The 20,593-nt window shown below is 37.3% G+C and overlaps 1 protein-coding gene across 1 annotated transcript; it reads left to right on the forward strand.

Moving 5' to 3' along the window:
• The first annotated feature begins 253 nt into the window (after positions 1-253).
• LOC136823778 (HEAT repeat-containing protein 3-like) lies at positions 254-19,995 on the forward strand. The gene is made up of 13 exons (XM_067079947.1): positions 254-425; positions 1,172-1,296; positions 1,705-1,851; positions 3,385-3,518; positions 4,060-4,135; positions 10,416-10,513; positions 11,301-11,357; positions 12,115-12,170; positions 12,754-12,890; positions 13,622-13,716; positions 16,327-16,503; positions 17,661-17,843; positions 19,083-19,995. The coding sequence occupies exons 1-13, from the start codon at positions 289-291 to the stop codon at positions 19,179-19,181; spliced, it is 1,521 nt and encodes a 506-aa protein (XP_066936048.1). The 5' UTR covers positions 254-288; the 3' UTR covers positions 19,182-19,995.
• The last annotated feature ends 598 nt before the right edge of the window (positions 19,996-20,593 follow it).

Raw genomic sequence — 20,593 nt, forward strand, 5'->3', positions numbered from 1 at the left:
AGGAATTCCTCCTCTTTCGATTTGGAACGTTTACCGCTGTCCAGACACCGCTGGTTCTGTGCACGCGAGACACAGATACCATGATGCATAGTGATGACACTCGAAGCACGCGGGAGAGCATATAACTTGTCGCAGGCGCGGAACGGGATCTTTAAGGTATGAAGAAGAAAAGACCAGTGCTAAAACTCATCAGATAACATCCAAATAAGAACGTCGCTAATGTTAGCCCTGGGATCGATGTTGGGTTGTCCTAATAAGGTAGTCGATTGGGGAATATCGAAAAAATGAATGCTACTTATTTTATGTTTGTCTTTTTTCGTTCAGGCCCAAACGAATGGAATAATAAAGCAAGCAGGTGACGATCTTCAACTCACAAAAGAAAAAGAGACTCTGACAGAATATATTGCATTCTTTCAACACACGTGGTAATGTCAACTTATTGAATCATTTTATTTTGCCAAACGTAAATCTCGTGATCCAAGCCACGATTAACTTCCAATATGAATATCACTGGCTCGATAAACGCAAACTTATTTTGATCATTTTATTTAGCTTTTTAAAAAGCTTAACAGTTATGTTATTAACTCGAAAAATGCTAGCGTCTCCCAAAATTTTTAATTTTAAGTTTTCTGTTCCCTCGAATAGTTCCCTTCCTTTTCTCATGCCGGATTATGTGTATTCAAAACCTCTGCACAAAATGCACATGAGCCATGTTAAAGTTCTAATTTTTAGAAATGCTCCCTTGTTTCTAGACCTCCCTCCTAAGGTAGCAAAGACAATAAATGACAATCCTTTCTTACGAAAGTTCAATTCGTGAAAGTTTTTTCATCAGGAAGAAGATTTTTGTTTTTCCCACTATTTGACCTCTCTTCCTGTATCAAGGGTGGACCTCTCCCCCCCGCCTCAAGGGTGGACCTCTCCCCCCGCCTCAAGGGTGAACCTCTCCCCCCGCCTCAAGGGTGGACCTCCCCCCCCCCCCCCGCCTCAAGGGTAACAGATAATGTACTCAGGAAATGATTTTCATCATAGCGTATTAATACAAGAAATTTTTGTTATCATTACTTGTGAATTAAAAAATCTTTATAACCCCTTTTCTAACAAAATTTTACAATGCTTAGGTTTATTTGGAAACATGTGTTTTGATTGGTCAGCTCTTTACTTTTTGTTTTAGTGAATTATCACCAGAAGCATTACAATCGATACAATTGGGACCTACAGTCACCTTCTTGTTGTCTATCATTCAAAATATTTCATCCAGCAACACTGCTGCTGATCAAGAACTCAGATTATCTGCCGGTAAACATATTTTTCTTGTGAAGGACATCATATGACGTATCTCCTACCTTTTTGCTTACACAGCATTTTTAAACAAAGGAAAGAACAATTTTCTTCGTTTTCGGCGCCGCGCGAACAAATATTTTGAGAATTTTTTTGTTAATCCTGCATTTTCAGCATGGAGGCGCGCTTCCTTTCTAAATCAATAAAAATAATATCTTTGAAGGAACGAAAATGTCATGGAATCTATGCTATCCGTGGTTAAACATTTATAGGAACTAAATTTTGCTTGGATATTCTCTGTCTTTTGATTTTCAGTATTTTTCAGTATTTTTCAGCCTTTAAAACGGTCCGGTCCACATAAAAAAATTATAGCTGTTTTTTCAGCAATTTAAACTGAGATCAACATTTTTCTTTGTTTCTTTTTAGCTCAATGTTTATACACCATATCAGAAGACAATGTTGATTTCATCTCTTTGGTTCAAGCACAACCAACATTATTCGCTAGTTTACCAGAATTTGCCAATTCAAATCTTACTGATGAAAATGCAGTGTTATTGTCTGCCTTGATAAGTGGTGAGATATTAATACCTTTTAACCATAGATTTATAAAAGCCCGAAGGGCTAGATAGAGTGCTTTTGCTGAAAAGTGTGCCGAGGTTAGGTAGGAAATCCTACCTAAGTCACGTGACATTATAATAGAATTTCAGCGCTTGACCAATCAGAAGCTTCGCGGGTTTTCGAAAACAATAGCAACAATATGTTTTCCGATATTCATTTCTTTTGCATGCGATGGCTTAAAACTTGTCATCTAGCCCTTCGGGCTTATAACCCTTTGCAGCGCGGAGGAGACTGGTAAAAATGAAAATAAAAGGAAAATTCTTTGCAACAACGGTATTGAAAACACAAGTGTAGGAGTACTCTTGTGAAAAATAAAAGATACCCTTGCATTGAAGCGGTGAAGTAACGTCGATATATTTAAGCTTCAATTCGGATGTTAAAAATAGTCTAAACTCCGCCGCAGAGACATTGGAGAACGTATCTACAGTTTTGGTGGGAATTCGCTTATTATACTTGTAATCTTAAAATGCCGTGCGCCAAGAGTAAACCTTCCTTGTAAATTCACTACCAGACCCCTCAAAAGACATTAAGGTATTTAGACATGACGTGATGTTTCCAAAATCCTGTCTTTTACCGAAATTACCTGGAAAATCATCCTCGGAAAAACTATTGATACAAATGCCTTCTGCTCCCCACATTGAAACCAGTGAGTGTCAATGACCTCATTATGAGATCGGTCGATTTTATAGTACTGTGCCAAGTACTGTGCCACTAGGCCTATGTACCTATGTATGTATTTTGCGTTTATCGCTTCGTAGTACACTCTGTCAGCATTGTCTGTTTGATAAAAAAAAAATGAGAAAAGACAACGACAACAGACCCTCTACGGCAACGAATTTTGAAATTAGCCATAGATACTGGGTGTGTGTACAGACCACAATAGGTCTGGAGCAAGGAGTACTGTAACCCATCCATGCCGCTCAATTTTGACCCATCGAACGCGATTAGTCAGGTCATCATTCGAAATAAAAAAAAAAGTATGAAAAACATCATGATACGTTTTCATTTAATACTGTGAGTATCACAGCTCGCACCTAAATATGGATCTGTGCCGACAAAGTTTATCTCAGAAAAAATCAATTTCTCTTAACCCCGGGGGGGGGGGGGTACTAGGGTTGGTGAATGAGGGGTATGTGCGGACGGGACCTCCGAAAACCGACCCTTAGAGAGACCAAATTTTAATGAAAAAGTGACCCTTAGAGAGACATTTTCGAAAAATTTTCTCTGATTTTCAACAATTTCCAACCCTTAGTGAGACTATTTTGTAATTTTTTCTCTCAAAATCAAATTTTTTTTCTAAAAATCGTGATTTTTCCCACCCTTAGAGAGACTACTTTGAAATTTCCTGATTTTTGTAACCCTTAGAGAGACTTTGAAAGGTGAAAAACCCAACCCTTACCGTCCGCACATACCCAGCACCTATTTTTGCCTAAGTACCCCCCCCCCGGGCTCTTAACGCAAATAATTAGCACCTTTTTTAACCACCAGGTACTTTGTACAACATTTCAAGCGTGTTACCAGAAGCTGCCGACAATCTTGAAGTCATGATTCTAAGTAACATTTCCAGATGTTTTGATGTGGTCATTCCTGATGACATTTTCACCATAGACGAAAAAACACAGGTGATTACGATCTGCATTTTAAAAGGATTGGTTTCGCGCTTACTAGATGTTTTTAAATTGCTTATTGTATTATATTGCGTTTGGATCGACACAAAATACCATTAGATGCTAGAAGTTTCTTTAAACATGCTAGTCTTTGTATTTAATACATTCGAGGTCAACTTTCGGTCCTTGTAAACTCGACCCAACCCCCTCTTGTAGCTTTGGGGCTGATATAAGTGTATTAAGAGATTTTTTTATCCCAAAATCACCTTTCATGTGTTCGCTTTTGATTTACATGGTTTTTTTTCAATACACAGGTTGCAAAAGAAAAAATCTGAAGACAAATCACGCTTTTACTCAAAAATTTTATGTGCTTCTTACATGACATTTATTTCTGATTGGTTTGAATTTATTGACACTAATAAGTTGTAAAGCAAGTAACATGGGAATAAAATCACGTGAACTTTTTCGAGTAATCGCATGTTTTGACTGCCCTGATATAATTTTGCAACCCCTCACAACAAATTCGAACGTCTGAATTAAATGTTTTCTTTTTTAGGTTACACTGAATGTCGTCCGGTTAAAATCACAGATAGTGGCCATGGAGTTGTTGTCAAATATCTTGTCATTAAAAGGTATGTCTACATTTTTTATTGTTTGCAATATGAATTAATTTTTAGATATACTCCCTAGAAGAGCTTACTCTCGGGTACCTAATAGCCGTCCCCCCCGCTAATTAATTTTTGGAAAATTTTCCACCCAGGACATTCTTATTCCAACCTCCCCCCCTCGCTTGTTAATTTTTGTGAAAATGTTTTTGAAACTTCCCTCTTTTGTCCTAATTCTTCTGTATTTACTCTGTACCAGAGTGTATCTCACGATTATCGTAGCGTAGTTCACTCTGTGCGCATTGTCTGTTTGATAAAAGTTTTTCCGTACGGAGACCTCTGCGATGAAGTACAATTTTGAAATGAAATGGCCGCCAAAGTACGACAATTGTAAACAAAGGGATGGGGTCCATTGAGTGTCACTTTCTAAGCATGTTTTGGCTGTTTTTTTAATGTTTTTGAGGAAAACTAAAAGCTGAAAAGTAACGAAGACATATTCAAAATTGTCTAACAGAAAAATTATTTTCCAATTACCCTTTTTTTCCATGTAGTCCGCCAAAGAAAAATACAAACATTTTAATTACAAAAAGTTATGCCAACAAAACAAACTATAGCCACTCTACATAGATCGAATGCCGTAAAAGTAATACTTAATTTGAACATAAAAACATGCAGAGATACTCTGAGTATATTCTTTTGCAAAGAACTGAAGTTAAAACCACTTTAAAAACAAGATTCCAATCAAACAACTTCTCTCTCATGTTCGTGAACCCAAAGAAAAGATCCAAAATGTAAACAAAAAACATTCGATTTGTGCAAAAAGAGTTATTTTGCAATAGAATGTCTTCATTTAGAGCTCTCTTTTATTCCAATTATTAAAAAATGAAGAAGTCAGTTTTGATATGAAAACACTTTTTTTCGACAAACTTCTATAGTTTCTGACAACTCTGACGGCCATTTTGTCTTATCGCCTCCGATTTCTCGCCAAACTCCAACAGCACTCCATCGTAGCGGTTGGTTTGAAAAATCTCAAACCAGAATGACAATGACAACAGACCCTCTACGGCAATGAATTTTGAATTAGCCGTAGATATTGGGTTTGTGTACAGACAATTCTGTATTAGACTCTTTTTCAAAACTTTCCACCCAGGACATTTTTATTCCAACCCTCCCGCTTATTAAGTTTTGAGATTTTTTCCAAGCCCCCGCTTATTCCAACCCCCCGGCTATTAGGTACCCGAGAGTACTTGGAACATTAAGAAAGGGCAATAATACACCTATCAACTCTATAGCCACGTGGTTGGCTCTGATGGAACTGCAATCCTGGACATAAACTTTTTGTCACTCCCCCTCCCCCATCTCCAGTGTTGATTTGGAGTCAGTGGAACTTGCAAATTTCTTCCCTCCAACATTGAAAGTGGGGGAAGGGGGGGGGCTCAGCATGGGGAAATGAGTAGTCAGACAGCAATTCTGTTCACGATTGTCTTTAAAAATTTACAAGGAAATTTATTTATCGGCGCGCCGGATTTGTAGGCTGTCTCTAAAATAAACCAATTCCTACCTAAACTCCATTCAGCATGAGAGTGCCTGAGTCTCTGCGGTGGAGTGCAAACTATTTTAAGCATTCGAAATTGATGTTACCTTATTACTTCAATGCAAGGGATATCTTACATTTTTCACAAGAGCACTCATAAACTTGTGTTTTCGACACCGTCGTAAAAATTGAAGATGTTGCTTAGCAACAGCAGGCCGAAAACCTTGTACGGTAGCTTCCACTGGATGACCTGGATATGAATGGTAACACATTTTTATGTGCATCTCAAGTTTTACATAACATTTCAACAACCCTTTATAAAGGGCTCTGACCATATTGAATTTTTTATATTTGCCATTTACAAAATATAGATTTCTGCCTGATGTAACCAACAAAACTATGACATGTTATACATTTTCTGTTCGGCCAACTATTCCTGAATCTGAAAATTTAAAAATCGCAATGAAAAAAAATTGATGAAAAAGAAAATTATGACTTTTGCAAAGAAGAGTATTTCATCTTTGAGGACTTTATTTTCGGCGAAGAAAAATCATTTTGAAAAAGATTTTGGCTTAGATGGTGTATCTTAAACCAAACTAAAAATAAATTTTCGGAAAGTTTTTGTAAAACCTGCTTTGCCTCAAAATCCTGAAAATAGTGCTTTTTAACCAATTTTTCATCCCAATTTTTCGTAGAAAAACAGTCATAGTATTTGATACATCAATTTAGAAAAATTTCCGAAAAATTTCAAATAGTTCAATTCTTTGCGAACAATTTAAAAGAATTTATTAATTACCCAAGTCAAAACTTCATTTTTGTAATCATATTCTTAATTACTATTTATATAATTACCAAACAAAGGCAATTTTTTGGGAACTCAAAATAAAACAAAAGTTTTGTCTTCAAACCCCTGAACAAATTTTCTGACTATGGTCAGAGCTCTTAAGTACACGTTTTATAAGAACAATCTATATAAGAACATAAGGCTTCGATGGCCAAAATATTAAGAACAAGTTAAGAACATTTAAGGCTATTCTGACTCTTAAAACACCCGATTTCTTAAATGAATGCTCACGCAATTGTGAAAATAAGAACATGCTAAGAACATTTTCATTCTTAAAACTTTAGATGTTCTTATAAAAACAACGTGTAGTAATTTACTACCGACAAAAGCTCATAACAAATTAGCCTCCACTTGCTTATTAACCTAATAATATATTGGAAGAGATATGCCCGCCACCAAAATTGTGTTTTCGTTTCGTGTCCTCGAAAAAGGCACTAAGGGTCGAACAGTTTTGTCCAAGAAGAAGAATTTCTATCTAACTGCACAAGTCGTCCGACTTGATTTTTCTCACAAAAATAATTCGCCCTAGTACCCTAAAAGGGAAAAATCTTGAATATATAAAACAAAGTTGGATTATTTCTGTGAAACTAGATACTGATAAAGCGCATGTGCGCGAGTTTGTTATAATATTTTTCAATCAACAGTTTGATAGAACGAGTGGGAGTACGTACTGAGGGTGCATTTTTCAGTTATCCAACCACTCATTTGTATAAAACGTTGCGAATTACACGTTTTTTATGAGAACAAACTATATAAGAACATAAGGCTTCGATGGTCAAAATGTTAAGAGCAAATTAAGAACATTTTAAGGCTTTGTGGACTCGAAAACACCGATTTCTTAAGAAATTGCACAAAAATACTCACAAAATGGTAAAAGGAAGAACATCTTAAGAACATTTTTAGGCTTAAATCTAAAAAAGTTCAGAACATTCGAAGGTTTCAAAAATTTTGGATGTTCTTTTTAAAAAACGTGTACTCAATGGGTAGCCTCAAGTGTTTATTTCATCAAATTCTATATCAAGGTTTTTCTTATGTAATTTTGAAAAGAACCAACACAAATTAATTAAAAAGCCCTACTGGTTTTCGGGACCCACATCTCGTGGTGAATTAATTTCATTGTGATAAATAATTTACGAGACAAATATATCTAACGATAGCTTTTTTTTGATTAGATAAAATTAAATTGGGAGATATCGTTAAAAATTATGAAATAAAACCCAGTTATGACGTAAAACAAATTGAAAAATGTATAATTCGAAAATTAGGGTTTTCGGTTCTCGAGAGTGCAAGATTTTTTACTAAGTATTATACAATTAAGTATTACTAATAAATACAACTAAGTTTTATGGGCGACGCTCATCATATTCAAATTCAACATGTTTTTCGATGATATGCCTTATTCATTGAAAGTTGCCGTTCTGGTGGAGTTTGCATTTTTTCCTGTTGGTATTTTTCTCCACGTAATGGCGCTCTTCATTATCCGACGAACAAAGGAAGATCCCGTTTTTACTGAGATACAGAAAATCTATCTAATGAATTTGAGCATGGTTGAAATCTTTATATCGTTGACACAAATGACTAGTAAAATTTTCGATTTCTATCGTGGTGGGTCCGCCACGCCGCCCGCTTTTATCTTCCACATCATGCACGCCTGTTTCTTTTCAACATGGTATATGCTCATCATGGTTCTGATTTCGTTGGATCGCTTTTTAGCTGTTTACTTGAACCTGAGATACCCGTTACTATGGACACCGAGAAAAGCTAAAATGACCGTAGCCGTGCTACCATTTCTGTCGTTGATTATTACCATGGTTTCTAATTACGTCATCAAGAAAAATCCAGACATGAAAAAACGTGACAACACTTTAACCATTTATCGAATGTTTCCTTTCTTGGACATGACATGCGCACTGATCTTTTTCCTGGCCTATGGATATTTACTGCAACGTCTTCGTTTTTATAGAAAAATTCATGCTCGAATGTATTCAATATCGCGGGGTGCGAGTCACTCAGTGGGTGATCCTGGAGGTGTAGGTCACAGCAAATTTACCCTGCAAAGTCATGATAATCTTAACAATAACGCTTTTCAGATGGAAACTAACGGCTGTAATACGTCTCATATTTTGAACCATCAATCTAAATTAACTACGCCGGTTAATTTAAGAGTGGATACTTTTGATAAGCAAAATAAAAGTGTTATAGATACAAAAACCCGCGATAGTTGCGTAAACAGGTCAATCTTTGATAGCCACACTGAACACGATATCGATGCTATTCAGGCGAAATCAAATAGTGGTATAAGTACCCATACTAAGAACGGGACTGTGACGGCTACAAGAAAATCTTTTGGTTCAGTCACACATCGACCAATCAAAACTCACTTCTTCTACCCATCTCTACTTGTTATCTCCTTTATATTATTCTGGATGGTCCCAAATTGGATTCATTATCTCTATTATAAAGACGATCGGAAAATCCCGATTTCATTCCACTGGGCGGTTGATTTGTGTTACCCTATAGCTTTCATACTTGATGCGTTTATTTACATATTTTCTTCGAAAAGGTTGAGGAAATCTTTACGTCGGATCCTCAAGAAATACAGAAGAAAGGGCGTTAGATAGCATGCACCACCTTGAACGCCCACGGACGAAGGGTGTTAGATAGCATGCACTACCTTGAACTTTCACGGGCGAAGGGTGCTAGATAGCATGCACCACCCTTGAACGCCCACGGACGAAGGGTGTTAGATAGCACGCACCACCATGAACGCCCACGGACGATTTCTCCTTGCATTGAGGGGGAAAGGAACTTTCGTAAAAGTAGCTCGCATGCTAAAAATTTTATATTTTATAATTAATTATTTCCATTAGGAAAAAGATAGAATAAATGGAATGTTAGTTCGACTGCTGGGACTCACCACGAGTTTGTTGTTTCTTCGTTTTAGCCTCGTCAATTTACGGGAAGGATGTGATTGGCGCTTTTTCCTACCCTGTTATCGAATGGGAGTCTACGCCCCCCTCCCTCCCAAAACCATAACCTAAGACATATGTTCTCGGGGCTACTATGTTTCCGAGGTGATTGTCATGTCCAAACCGAAATTTGGAAATTTACCCTTAGAGAGAAATTAGCTTAATGTGTCTTGGACCCGGGAGGGGGGGGCAGCTGGGCAAAAGGACCGACGGGTATGTGCGGGTCCTAAGGGTACCTTTTCCAATATGTTTAAAATGCACTGTAAGGGTCGGAAAACTAGAGATGCACTGTAAGGGTAGAAATTTCAGAAAATTCTTGAAAAATCTAGATATTTTGACCAAAAATGCTAGAATTTTGACCATTTTTTGCACGAAAGGGATCGAAAATTTGGGGGAAAATGCACTCTAAGGGTATGATTTTCACTGATTTTTGCTGCACTGTAAGGGTGCAATTTTAAAAGCCAATTTTTGGCCCGCACATACCGTCAGTCCGCAAACTCAGTGCCCCCCGTCTTGGACCGTTTTTCACCACGTGTGTCAATTTTTCTCCGAAATTTTTTGAAGAGTTTTTGCTCATCATGACCTTTTGAGCAAAAACATTTCTTTATTTAAGCGATTTTCTTTATTTTTAGGATTATTAGGTCTAGAGGGATGGGTTCGCGCATACCGTAAGTTGGTATTAAGTCGGTTTAATGTCGACATCCCTCCTCTAGTTCCAACACCCATTTTTAGAGATAGGAATGATAGTAAGGTCAGAATCACTCATAGACAAAATATTTTTCCTCTCTGGTCACCAAGAAAAGAAATATAGTTTCCATAAGCGATTCCGACATTTCTACTATTCCTATCTCTAAAGACGGGTGTCGAGATTAGAAGAGGGATATCGACATTAGACCAAGTTACGGTACTCGGTTCACCATGTCGTATACAGTTTCATGATACTCATTTTTTTCTTTTCAGATGAGAATGCTTCTTGGAACGATACAACAGACGACGAAAATGAAGAAGAAGAAATGAAAAATGGTGGCCATCACTATGGGGATGAATCGATACAAAGGGTGGGTAAATATTAGCGAGTTTATGTATTTGCACTTTTAAGCACGGTAAAGTGACTGAAGCGATTTGGAATAGTTTTGAACCGCAAAATCGATGACGGTAAAAGTGCCGATTTACCGTCGTTCTCAGTCAGTCAGGATTTAGACAAATTAGAACCTTACCGTCTCTGTCGCAGAAAAACACACATACATGGATGTGTGTCGATTATTGGAGCTAAAAAGTCCGACGTGTTGCTTTCATTTCTGGTTGTCGACCACGGGATTCGAATGTTTTGAAATCTAAACGTTCAAAAAATTGACGTAAAGCAACATACTGCGATTTAGACGACCCTATCGTCTACACAAGATCACTAAAAAAGGGAATTGTTTAGGAGGTGGGAAAAATTTGTGAACAGGTGGTTAGCCCGGGGCGCAGTAAGCAGTGGCGAAGGTGTTTACAATGTGTTTAAGCTTGTTCCAAATATTGTCGCCACTATATTTTCCTTAAACCGCCCTGACGCCCTGACTCCACTACGCATATATCTTTCCCGCGTTTACTATCACTCTAACGGACTATAGCATCGTCTAACTGCGATTCTAAAATTGAACATCCTTTTACGGGAAATCTGTTAGCAGTTAGCCAACTTTTAGTTTGCAATGATATGAAATAATAAATCTGTGTTTGTTTTAATGGACCTGACTCGCCGATGGTGTAAAGTTGATTTATAAACTAGATTATGTTTTAGATAGTTCTCTATAAATCTGTGATTCTATATTCAATAAAGAATACTAACTTGTTTGTTCTTTTTAGGAATTGATTGATGTCGAATTGTTAAACAAATTAAAAGAACTCAACATGCCAGAAAAGGTAAAAAACTATTTTGTACTTTTTACTAATCCTTCCCGAGACACCTTAGCAGAAAAGTAGAGCACTTTGCTATTGTGCACAAGTTCGCGGGTCCAACCCTCACCCGGGTCATCCCAAGAACTCCCAAAATGGTACTTGATACCTCTCTACTTCATGCTCGACAGCCAAAGTCCTTATCAAAGGTTGGTGTTGATAGATCCAGGGAAGGAGTTGCTCCTACCTACAGCAAGACATTTATATCAAATGAGAACCTCCTGCCTTCGGGTTTTGTCGGCCCTTTTTACGCCGACCTTAAATCCGCCATCACCCAAATTTAAATTCACGTCAAGAAAGACGCCAAAACAAATCTTGGCATTCGAAATTTTATCAAAGATCGATACTTTTTGTGAAATTTAGGGCCGGTGTAAAAAGGGACTGTTAAAAGTAATCTCCTTGAAAATAAGGCCTGCAATAATTTTACCATCTCAAGTAGAGTCTATTCGGCCTTCGTTAAACATTACATAATCGGGAAGCACTACAAATAGATCTTATCGGAGTTTTTTATTTTTCTAAAAAAAGCGATGCATTGTGGGATTGTTTCTGTAGTATTACCATAGAATTCCCTCGAGGAATTCCTAAGAGATTTCTATTTTAATAGCCCCGAAATAATCCCACAACGCATCGCTTTTTTAGAAAAATCAAAAACTCAGATAAGGTCTATTCAACGCACTTGTCAATGGCCAATTTTAATAAATATAATAACGGTCTTCTATTATAGATCATTCGCCGATGCCAAATCAACGAGTCAAGTGTGAACTCAAAAATACAGAGTTGGTAAGTTTTGTTGTTTTATCATGGGGAAGTGAATATTTTCACCTTGATGGGGGATTTCAGGAAATTTATGGGAAGTGGGGGAAGAGAGAGAAATACTTGGCAAACAATGCCAATAGGGCTCACCTGAATTTTCCACTTAACGGGAATGGCCTTTATCGCGACTGTTGTCTGTACATCAAGGGGAGACTTCCAAATCTCACCGGTGATTTGCGTAAGAAGTCGCCGCTACAAATTCGAATGTTTGCTTCCATAATGGCAGATTTTCATCAAAATCAAGTTATGTAACTTTGGAAGAACCTGAAGAACCTCTAGTAGTCAGTAGGTTCGTCTTGCTATTTCTGCATTGCAAATACACGCATGCGTAATCTGTTGTTCTTTTAAACTACATGTAGTTAATTCCCGTGATAAACAAATTGGAATTAATCGTTAGGGGTGGTACAGTCACTTTCGGTCGGGGTTGTGGATTGCGAAATATGTCGTTCTTTTTTGTCGTTTTTTATGAAATTTACAGGATACAGGATTTGTTAGATAGACCCCCCTCGGTAGTACAAATATTTACCTCAGTCTCTTTGCTTCATTTTAGCTTACTGACCTTACAAAACCGTTCTTGGCATTGTTTGAGCAACCTTGTGTCAAGTACTTCACTCGAATACATCGGTGGAATGGAAAATGTGACTAATCTATGGAATACTTGTAAAAAAGCCCTTCTCACTGACAATAGTATGTAGTTCTTCTCATGGCCCTTCAACTTACGAAACTCTGTGTTTAAATGATATTCTTTCAATGGGCTTTTGGAAACAAATTCAGGGGGTCACCTTTTAAAAAAAAGAACTGCTCAACATAGGGGCTACAAATTTTTTCTGGAATAGCCCAGTTATTCTCAAACTATAGAAAAATATCTACATATAATATCATACAACAAGCGCAAAATCCTGGGATCTAAGACTTTCTGAAAAATATTTTGTTTGAAATACAATACTCATCAGTGCAGCTCTGGTGAGCGAGCATATATTGTTGTTGTCAGCAGAATGCTCTAAACAATAAATGTTGAGCTTTGCATAATTGTTACGGTGAGCGAAGAAGCAGAGGTTGTTCCTAAACAGAGCCTATGATCAAAAATAAAAGGGGTAAATGTGACATTTCAAACTGTATCCATTCGTGGCTGTGCAGGTTGGGTTTTTGAGGTTACCCTTTTAAGTGATTGATTTAAGAAGCCACCCGCTAAGGCCAAACAATTTTTTAAAGAAAACAAGGAATTTTGAGGTTACTCCAAACTAATCAATGTTGGATTTTTGAGATTCCAAAATCGAGGTTACCTTTTCCAAACTGGATATCTTATAGAGTGCCACAAAGAATCGAAGTTCTGAACTCAATATCTAACTGCAGACATTTGCTTAGCAAGCAAGACTATCTTCTACTTTATTTCTCATTTTCATATCTTTTTTTTACAGGCGAATTGCGTTATATAGAAGGACCATATAATGACGCTGTTGTTGCTGGTCTGCGATCTATTTTAGAAAAACTTCTACCAAATATTCCGTCAGACGTAAGAATGGGCTCTTCCAGAAAATGTCCGTCCATGGGGGGTGGAGGATATATTGTCCGGTGGGTGGCGAAAAATCATCAAAATTTGCCTTGTCCGGGGGGGTAAATTTGCTCTGTCCGGGGGTAATTCGGGTTGTCCGGGGGGTCAACTGATGCTTGTCCGGGGGTCAACTGATGCTTGTCCGGGGGTCAACTGATGCTTGTCCGGGGGGTAAAACCCGTTGTCTGGGGGCCCAAAAGTCACTTTTTCCGGGGGGTAAATCACTGAAAATTGTTATATTCTCCATCCCCCATACTCAATTTTTTTCTGGAAAAGCCCAATTGGTTCCGTTCTTGGATTTTCCCAATTTAAATATGCCTTGCTTTTTTAACTATTATACAAATTTCTGGAACAAGTTCAGTATTAAAAGATCTTCCGTCTCAAAATTTTGGCATCATTCACCAAAATTCCAATAATGTGCTAATCTGCTGTCAGACTGCTTGCATCCACTAATGGATTCGTGATCCTTATATCATATACTTCTTGTGTTTTTGTAGAGGTCTGCGATTCAGACTAATCTGCTGTGTAAAATCCATTTTCCGTCTCGAACGAAAAAAAATTGCTTTGGCGAGTTGATTTGAACCAAAAAATCTCTAAGGTGGTTCATATTTCTGAGCTTATTTAGGTTTTACGGGACTGGACTAACCTTTGAATGTTTGAAAATTTAGGCGTTTTTCTGTAAACCTTGAGATTAGGACTGGATTTCAATCTATGAAATTTTCGCTCTCAAATCTTATCACTAGTTGTAAGTCGAAAACTGCAACTCTGAAGCTTTAGTCAAATTTGTATATATGAGAAACATTTCAATTAATTTGAGTATCGAAAAATTATGAAGAAAAAAAAACTAAGAAAACCGCTAAGATTAGGTTAGAAAAGCGCTAAAATTCTTGGAATAGCTAGTGAAAAACACTACTGCGTGGGAGTAATAGACGTTTTCGAAATTAAAAAACTACCATAATTTCCAATGCAAAAAAAATATATAAAACGGCATATTTTATCAAAATTCTACCTAAGAAAGCTGTTGTTTCTCTCAAGAAAACTTTCTTTGAGCAGAAAAAAATGCCGAAAATATTTTAAATGTTGTTTTGAATTATTTGACATAGAGAAAAACAGAATTTCTTGTTTTTAAGCATTTTTCCACAAAACGCTCACTTCTATTATGGGAAAAAAACCTTTTGGTAAAAAAGCCACTAAATTGTTTTTAGCTAACTATTATTTTCAACCTTATGTATGTTTTAGTCTGAGAATGTCTGTTTCCCTGTCAATCTGTTGACGAGGAACGGAGAAAAAACTTTGGACAGCCTGGCAGTCATTAACCTTCCCGTGTTTGTTAGTCTAAAGTCTACTTATGGCTGAACTTTACTTTTTGATAGTTTTTGAAATAGACTAGGAGCATTTCCGAGGTCGTCATTTTGAAAGAAAAACACCAAAACTCTAAACAACATCAAAGACTATTCGGAGTTGAGTAATAAAATTAAAAACGTGAAGTCAACATATATAACAGATACGAGATCCCTTATTTTCAAATAAAACTCCACCTAAGCAAGAGCTCAATAGTAGAGAACTAAAATACTACCGGACCACTTATCATGCCATCCAGTCTATCAAAAAGCCTTAAGTCGGGGTCCACCAGTATTCTTAGTTAAAGGGGAATTTCTTTTGAGTGACTATCATCCTTGACTCCCACATAGGAAGCCCGAGTTCGATACCCACCGCGTCTCTACGATTCACTTGGCAAGTGAATATACCTTCGCCCGGGTCAACCCATGCCATGTGAGGGGAATTGGATACCATTACTCTGATACATGAGTGTGGGTAGAATAGACTGACATTGTGACGTGCCATGGCACTCATAAATCTCGGCCTCACGTGAGCGATGTATACGCCATGGCTTTGCAGCTTGCGTCTGTCAAGTTGCAGTGTCTGTCAGCGCCGTGATTCCTATACTCCTCCGTGGGTAGGACCCATCCCGAATGCATTCGGAGGGCTCATATCTTTTATTTGAGCATGCGTGTTTCGTGAAAACTGTGAGTTAGACCTCCGAATGGGCTCTTCCAGAAAATGTCCGTACATGGGGGGTGGAGGATATATTGTCCGGGGGGGGGGGTAGCGAAAAATCATCGATATTTGCCTTGTCCGAGGGGTAAATTTGCTTGCTCTGTCCAGGGGTAATTTGGGTTGTCTGGGGGGGGGGGCTAACTGATGCTTGTCTGGGGGTAAAACCCTTTTTCTGGGGGGTCAAAAGTCACTTTGTCCGGGGGGTGAATCACTGAAAACGTTATATCCTCCACCCCCCATATTCAATTTTTTTCTGAAATGCCCAATATCATAAATACTGAAATTGAGCCCAGTACGGCTGTTGTAACGAAAATGTCACACTTTTCATATGAAATTTAGGTTGCTGACATCCACCAACGGATCCGTGCTCCTCATTGACTGCCTACGTTTTTTGTTTTTTTGAATAGAAGTCTGTGATTCAGACTGCATGAAGTCGTGAGCTCTCTTGCCTCAATCGGCAGATTTGAGGCCAAAAGCCGTGTTTAATTTTACCGTAACACTTTTTCATTACAGGAAATCCTCATGGAAACAGTTGAGATAATTCGAATACTTCTCTCCGTCAATTTGACCACCTCGTCCTCATCGGATAGTTCTGAAGAAAGTCTCTCCACAAAACTCAACATTATTAGTTGTCTTGGCATGATTGGGAATTGTTTAAGTGGTCGAGATAATGGTTTTGAACTGCTGAAGGTACATGACTTTAATTGGGCTTTTCCAGAAAATTTTTTTACCTTAACTGTTGAGGATATTGATTTTTCGAAGTATCGAACCCCTGGATATCCACTCTTGAAAATATGCTCAACCCCCTGGATTTCTCTCTTATAAAGATGCTTACCCCTGGATATCGTATTTTTTTAATTGAAAAGACACTTTACCCTCTGGATATCCGCTCCCTTGTAGATATTTACCCCCTGGATATCCACTTTTGAACAGAAATCGTTAACCCGCTGGATATCCGATATCCTCTACAGGGGGGGGGCACGGACTATTTCTGGAAAAGCCCATTTCCTTTTTACATTTCATCTTTATGTTCCGTGGTTCCGTTTAAAAAGTGCAGTAGGAGATTTAAGTTGTTCTCATAATATATCCAATCATCTTATTAGCCCTTTTACGCCGGAGATAATGTAGCACCGGCTCCTTTTACGGCGGCCCTTTTTACGCCCGCGATGAATAAATAACGCTAATAATGGCTTAGGACCGATAATACATAAGCGCACTACTACAATGATAAGACTTGGGTCAATAGACGATATCGGCTTAACGAAATTCTCCCCGAATGATTACCCATGATGCATTGTGCAAAAAATTCAGTAAGTCAATATTGTCTGTGAATTTTTTTGCGCAATGCATCATGGGTAATCATTCGGGGAGAATTCCTAAAGCCGATATCGTCTATTACCAACTGGGAAAGAATGTCGTGTCAAACTTTTTGTAAAGAAATTATTTTTGATGACGTAAAAAGTAAGTGAGCGTCTTATGCTGACAAAGCAGAATAAGAAATATATATTTTATAAAGGTTAGAAATACGCCTCTGTCTCACAGCCCCGGTGGAGCTTCCTCCCATAGTGAGGGTGAAAATTTCTATCGAAATCCCAATGGGGATAGAGATTCTGTTGTCCCCAGGTCAAAATATCCAGTGGGAGTGGTTTTGGAGTGCGAATTCTTCCATTGAATTTCAAATGGGAATGAGAACAAAGTCAATTTTACAGAGGAGCTGAAATTGTAAGGGAAGAAACTTGAGGATAATTACCAACGTAAAGGGTCTCACCGGGTCTGTGTCACGAGGGTTTAGGAGGCAAAAAGAAAGTAAGCAATAAATTAAATGATGTCCTGTTCATTCTTTCCAGGAGGTGGCAGTCATATTCAACAATTTGCTGACCAAAACTGAGAATCTTAACTTGATCGTCATGGCGGAAGTTTTGGATGCCACTTTCGATTCGTTCGGTGATGGTCCACATGCTGACTCAACACTTCAACAATCATCACTGTTAGACACACTGAAGAAATGTTCACCGACACTTAGAGATCGGGTGAGTAAATCGCAGTTTAACGTGAATGTCGTATAAAAGTAGAAATATTTGTGCGTACCTTGAGTGGATTAATTTTCGCGAGTCGAGAATCTAAAGTTATTGCGTGGACAAAATTTCGCGAAGCGGCCTCTTTTTCATCCAAGTTCTTTAATTTTCCTAGAGCTAAAGGTTTCGGCCAATTTTAGGATTTTAAATAGTTCGCGGGGACTAATTTTCGCGAAAGGGCCAAAATTCACAAGCATTGATTTTTGCACACGAAGGTCCAAAAAAATTCTACTAAAATTGATACTGAATTTTAACAGAATTGGGGACAAGAAGTATCCCTTAAACGTTACTTAGAAAAGATTCAATGAAAGAGTTAGACGATGCTATCTTCCATTACAGGGATAGTTAAGGCGGGGAAATGTACAGGGTCGGAGTTTACAGTCGCAATGGCGAATACGGGAAAAAATCGGTGGTAGAGCTTCGAAGTCAAACTCTACCGGCTGTGAACTCTTCGGCAAAAAACTGCTTTCTAATTTTCTTCGAGTTTGAGCTTATATTTCTTAGATAGTAATTTGTCTTAAACTATAGCATGAAAGAGTGTATAATCTCAGAACATAACATGTAGATTTTTTTATATTTAGGAACCGATTAGTAATTTTAGGAAATTGAAAATTTATTAAACACTCGGGAATCACTCCAAGGATTTCTTTTGAGAAAAACAACTCATTTTCACTACCGGGTGCGCCACAAAAAAGTTTCTCTCTTTGAAACTTATTTTTTTCGAAATCTAAAAATTTTAAAAGAACCATTCCTATTTCATTGGAAATATTTTCTATATATTGTATATGAAATGATATAATCTCAAGCTTAACACGATTCTTTGAATAGTGATGTGATTGAGACAAAATGTAATAGAATTTCAAAATTTCAGAGTAAGCTTAACTGGGATACTGACTATACTACCTTAATGGGATAAAATTTCGTGGATTCCGCGAAATTAAGTCCCAGTGAAAATTTATCCAATTACAGTAGTTCCTGATGTGTGTAAGCTTGTTCTATCCATCATCTATGATCAAAATAGGGGATTTGTTTTTTGTAAGATATGTTAAAAATTGACAAGAATGGTAGCTCTGATAAGGTCTGGGGTCTTGAAGGAAACAACACATTTCAATTGGTTTGATGCAAAGAGTGTGAAGTTGCATTTCGTCAGATTTGTTTTTTGCTGAAAATTTTATTCGTTTTTTTTTCCTTTAGCTAAAGAAAGAAAGACGAGAGCTTGGTGAAAATTATGGTATAATCAACATGGCTCGAGAGAATTTGGTCAATTTCTTGAAATACAAACAGGAGGGTTGATGTATCTGAATCCTGGTGGTTCTATAAAGCTGTTGAAGGGATGATATAGTCAAAAAGTCTAATATTTATTTATATTTCTATTGGACCCGATAAACGCGTTGAGCGCACGTCAATGGCCGAAGAAATTTTTTTAAGAAATATTGATGGTTTGCAGAAAATGGGAATGTCGATGATTGTTGTACTTGCAATTGGAAATGGTTGACAATTCGTTAACGTATGTTGAATAAAAAAAACAAGAAATAAGGTGTAGAGAACCTATAACCAACAAGTTAGATTTTTCTAGACTTTTTATTACAGGAGGAGATCAATTCTTTTTAAAGTCTCACATGAATTTTGACTTACAAAATAAACGATTATCTTTACCAATTACCTCATATATATCTTCTGGTTTTTCTGAAATGCTAAAATAATCTGAGAGGTAAAATATATTCTGTTAAGTTTCGACATGTTGATGGTTTGGATTTTGAACCACAAAAAAGTATTCATTGTAACGCTCTGATTCGTGATTTAGTCATAGTTTTAAGACTTTTATTGCCTTTTGTTTGGGAATACCCAACTCCTTGTAAATATAGATTAAAAATAAGAATTGTAATACTCTTTCATTTACAATAACATCTGAAAGTTGGTTGAAAAAGTTGGAATAGTTTTTGGTTAATATGAAAAGATAATTTTACAAGGATATTTTATAGATCGAAATGTAATTTTTAAAAGATTTTTTCAAGCATTTTTTAAAAAGACAAGCTAGCTATATAAAGTGATATATTATTTTATAACGTAATTTGAAAAGATTGAAAAGACAAGACTTCGGAAATTATATCGTTAGTTACTTCTTTCTTCCCCGACTTGATTGAAAAATTGTTTAGAAAACTGAATTTTGACCATGATAAGAGGATAAATTATTTCAACCGGTATACCTGCTGGGTGTACAGCAAAATAGCGCATGCGTATGGCCTAATGATCCACTATTCGGTCCTCATCATCCACTCACACCCTCACAGCTACATTGTAAAAAATGGGCCCTTCTGCTATGATGAATTAGCCCACCTCAAACTGAACTCGGCGCTGAGGGTTTCTTTAGTCTGAATCGCATACCTCCTCTACAAAACCGCAGCTAGTATTATAGGTAGTCCATACGGGTCTATAATAAAGAGCATGAATCCGTTAGGATGCCAGCAACCTCGGGTTTATTCGTTTTGCTGGGAAAAAGTTTAATGTTTATAGAATCCGAAGTTTGAGTTGAAACATGTCATTAAAATCACGTAAAATAACATGATCAAATATATTTTTAGTGCGTGGTGCGACCACTTTAAAAACGTATTCTGAGTCCTCTCGTGACACCGAGTTTTCTTCTTTTTTTTGTTGGTCAGTTACCGCCCATAGGATGTGGGCGGACTAGCTTGTTGCTACGCTTT

Source organism: Clytia hemisphaerica, unplaced genomic scaffold (assembly GCF_902728285.1).
Source record: "Clytia hemisphaerica strain Z4C2 unplaced genomic scaffold, Clytia hemisphaerica genome assembly, whole genome shotgun sequence".
NCBI lineage: Eukaryota > Metazoa > Cnidaria > Hydrozoa > Leptothecata > Clytiidae > Clytia > Clytia hemisphaerica.

Coding starts and splice junctions, on each gene's coding strand:
- LOC136823778 (XM_067079947.1), top strand. CDS start 289: ATGCTACTTATTTTATGTTTGTCTTTTTTCGTTCAGGCCCAAACGAAT. Junction 1,297..1,704: donor AGAACTCAGATTATCTGCCG/GTAAACATATTT, acceptor GTTTCTTTTTAG/CTCAATGTTTATACACCATA. Junction 1,852..3,384: donor ATTGTCTGCCTTGATAAGTG/GTGAGATATTAA, acceptor TTTAACCACCAG/GTACTTTGTACAACATTTCA.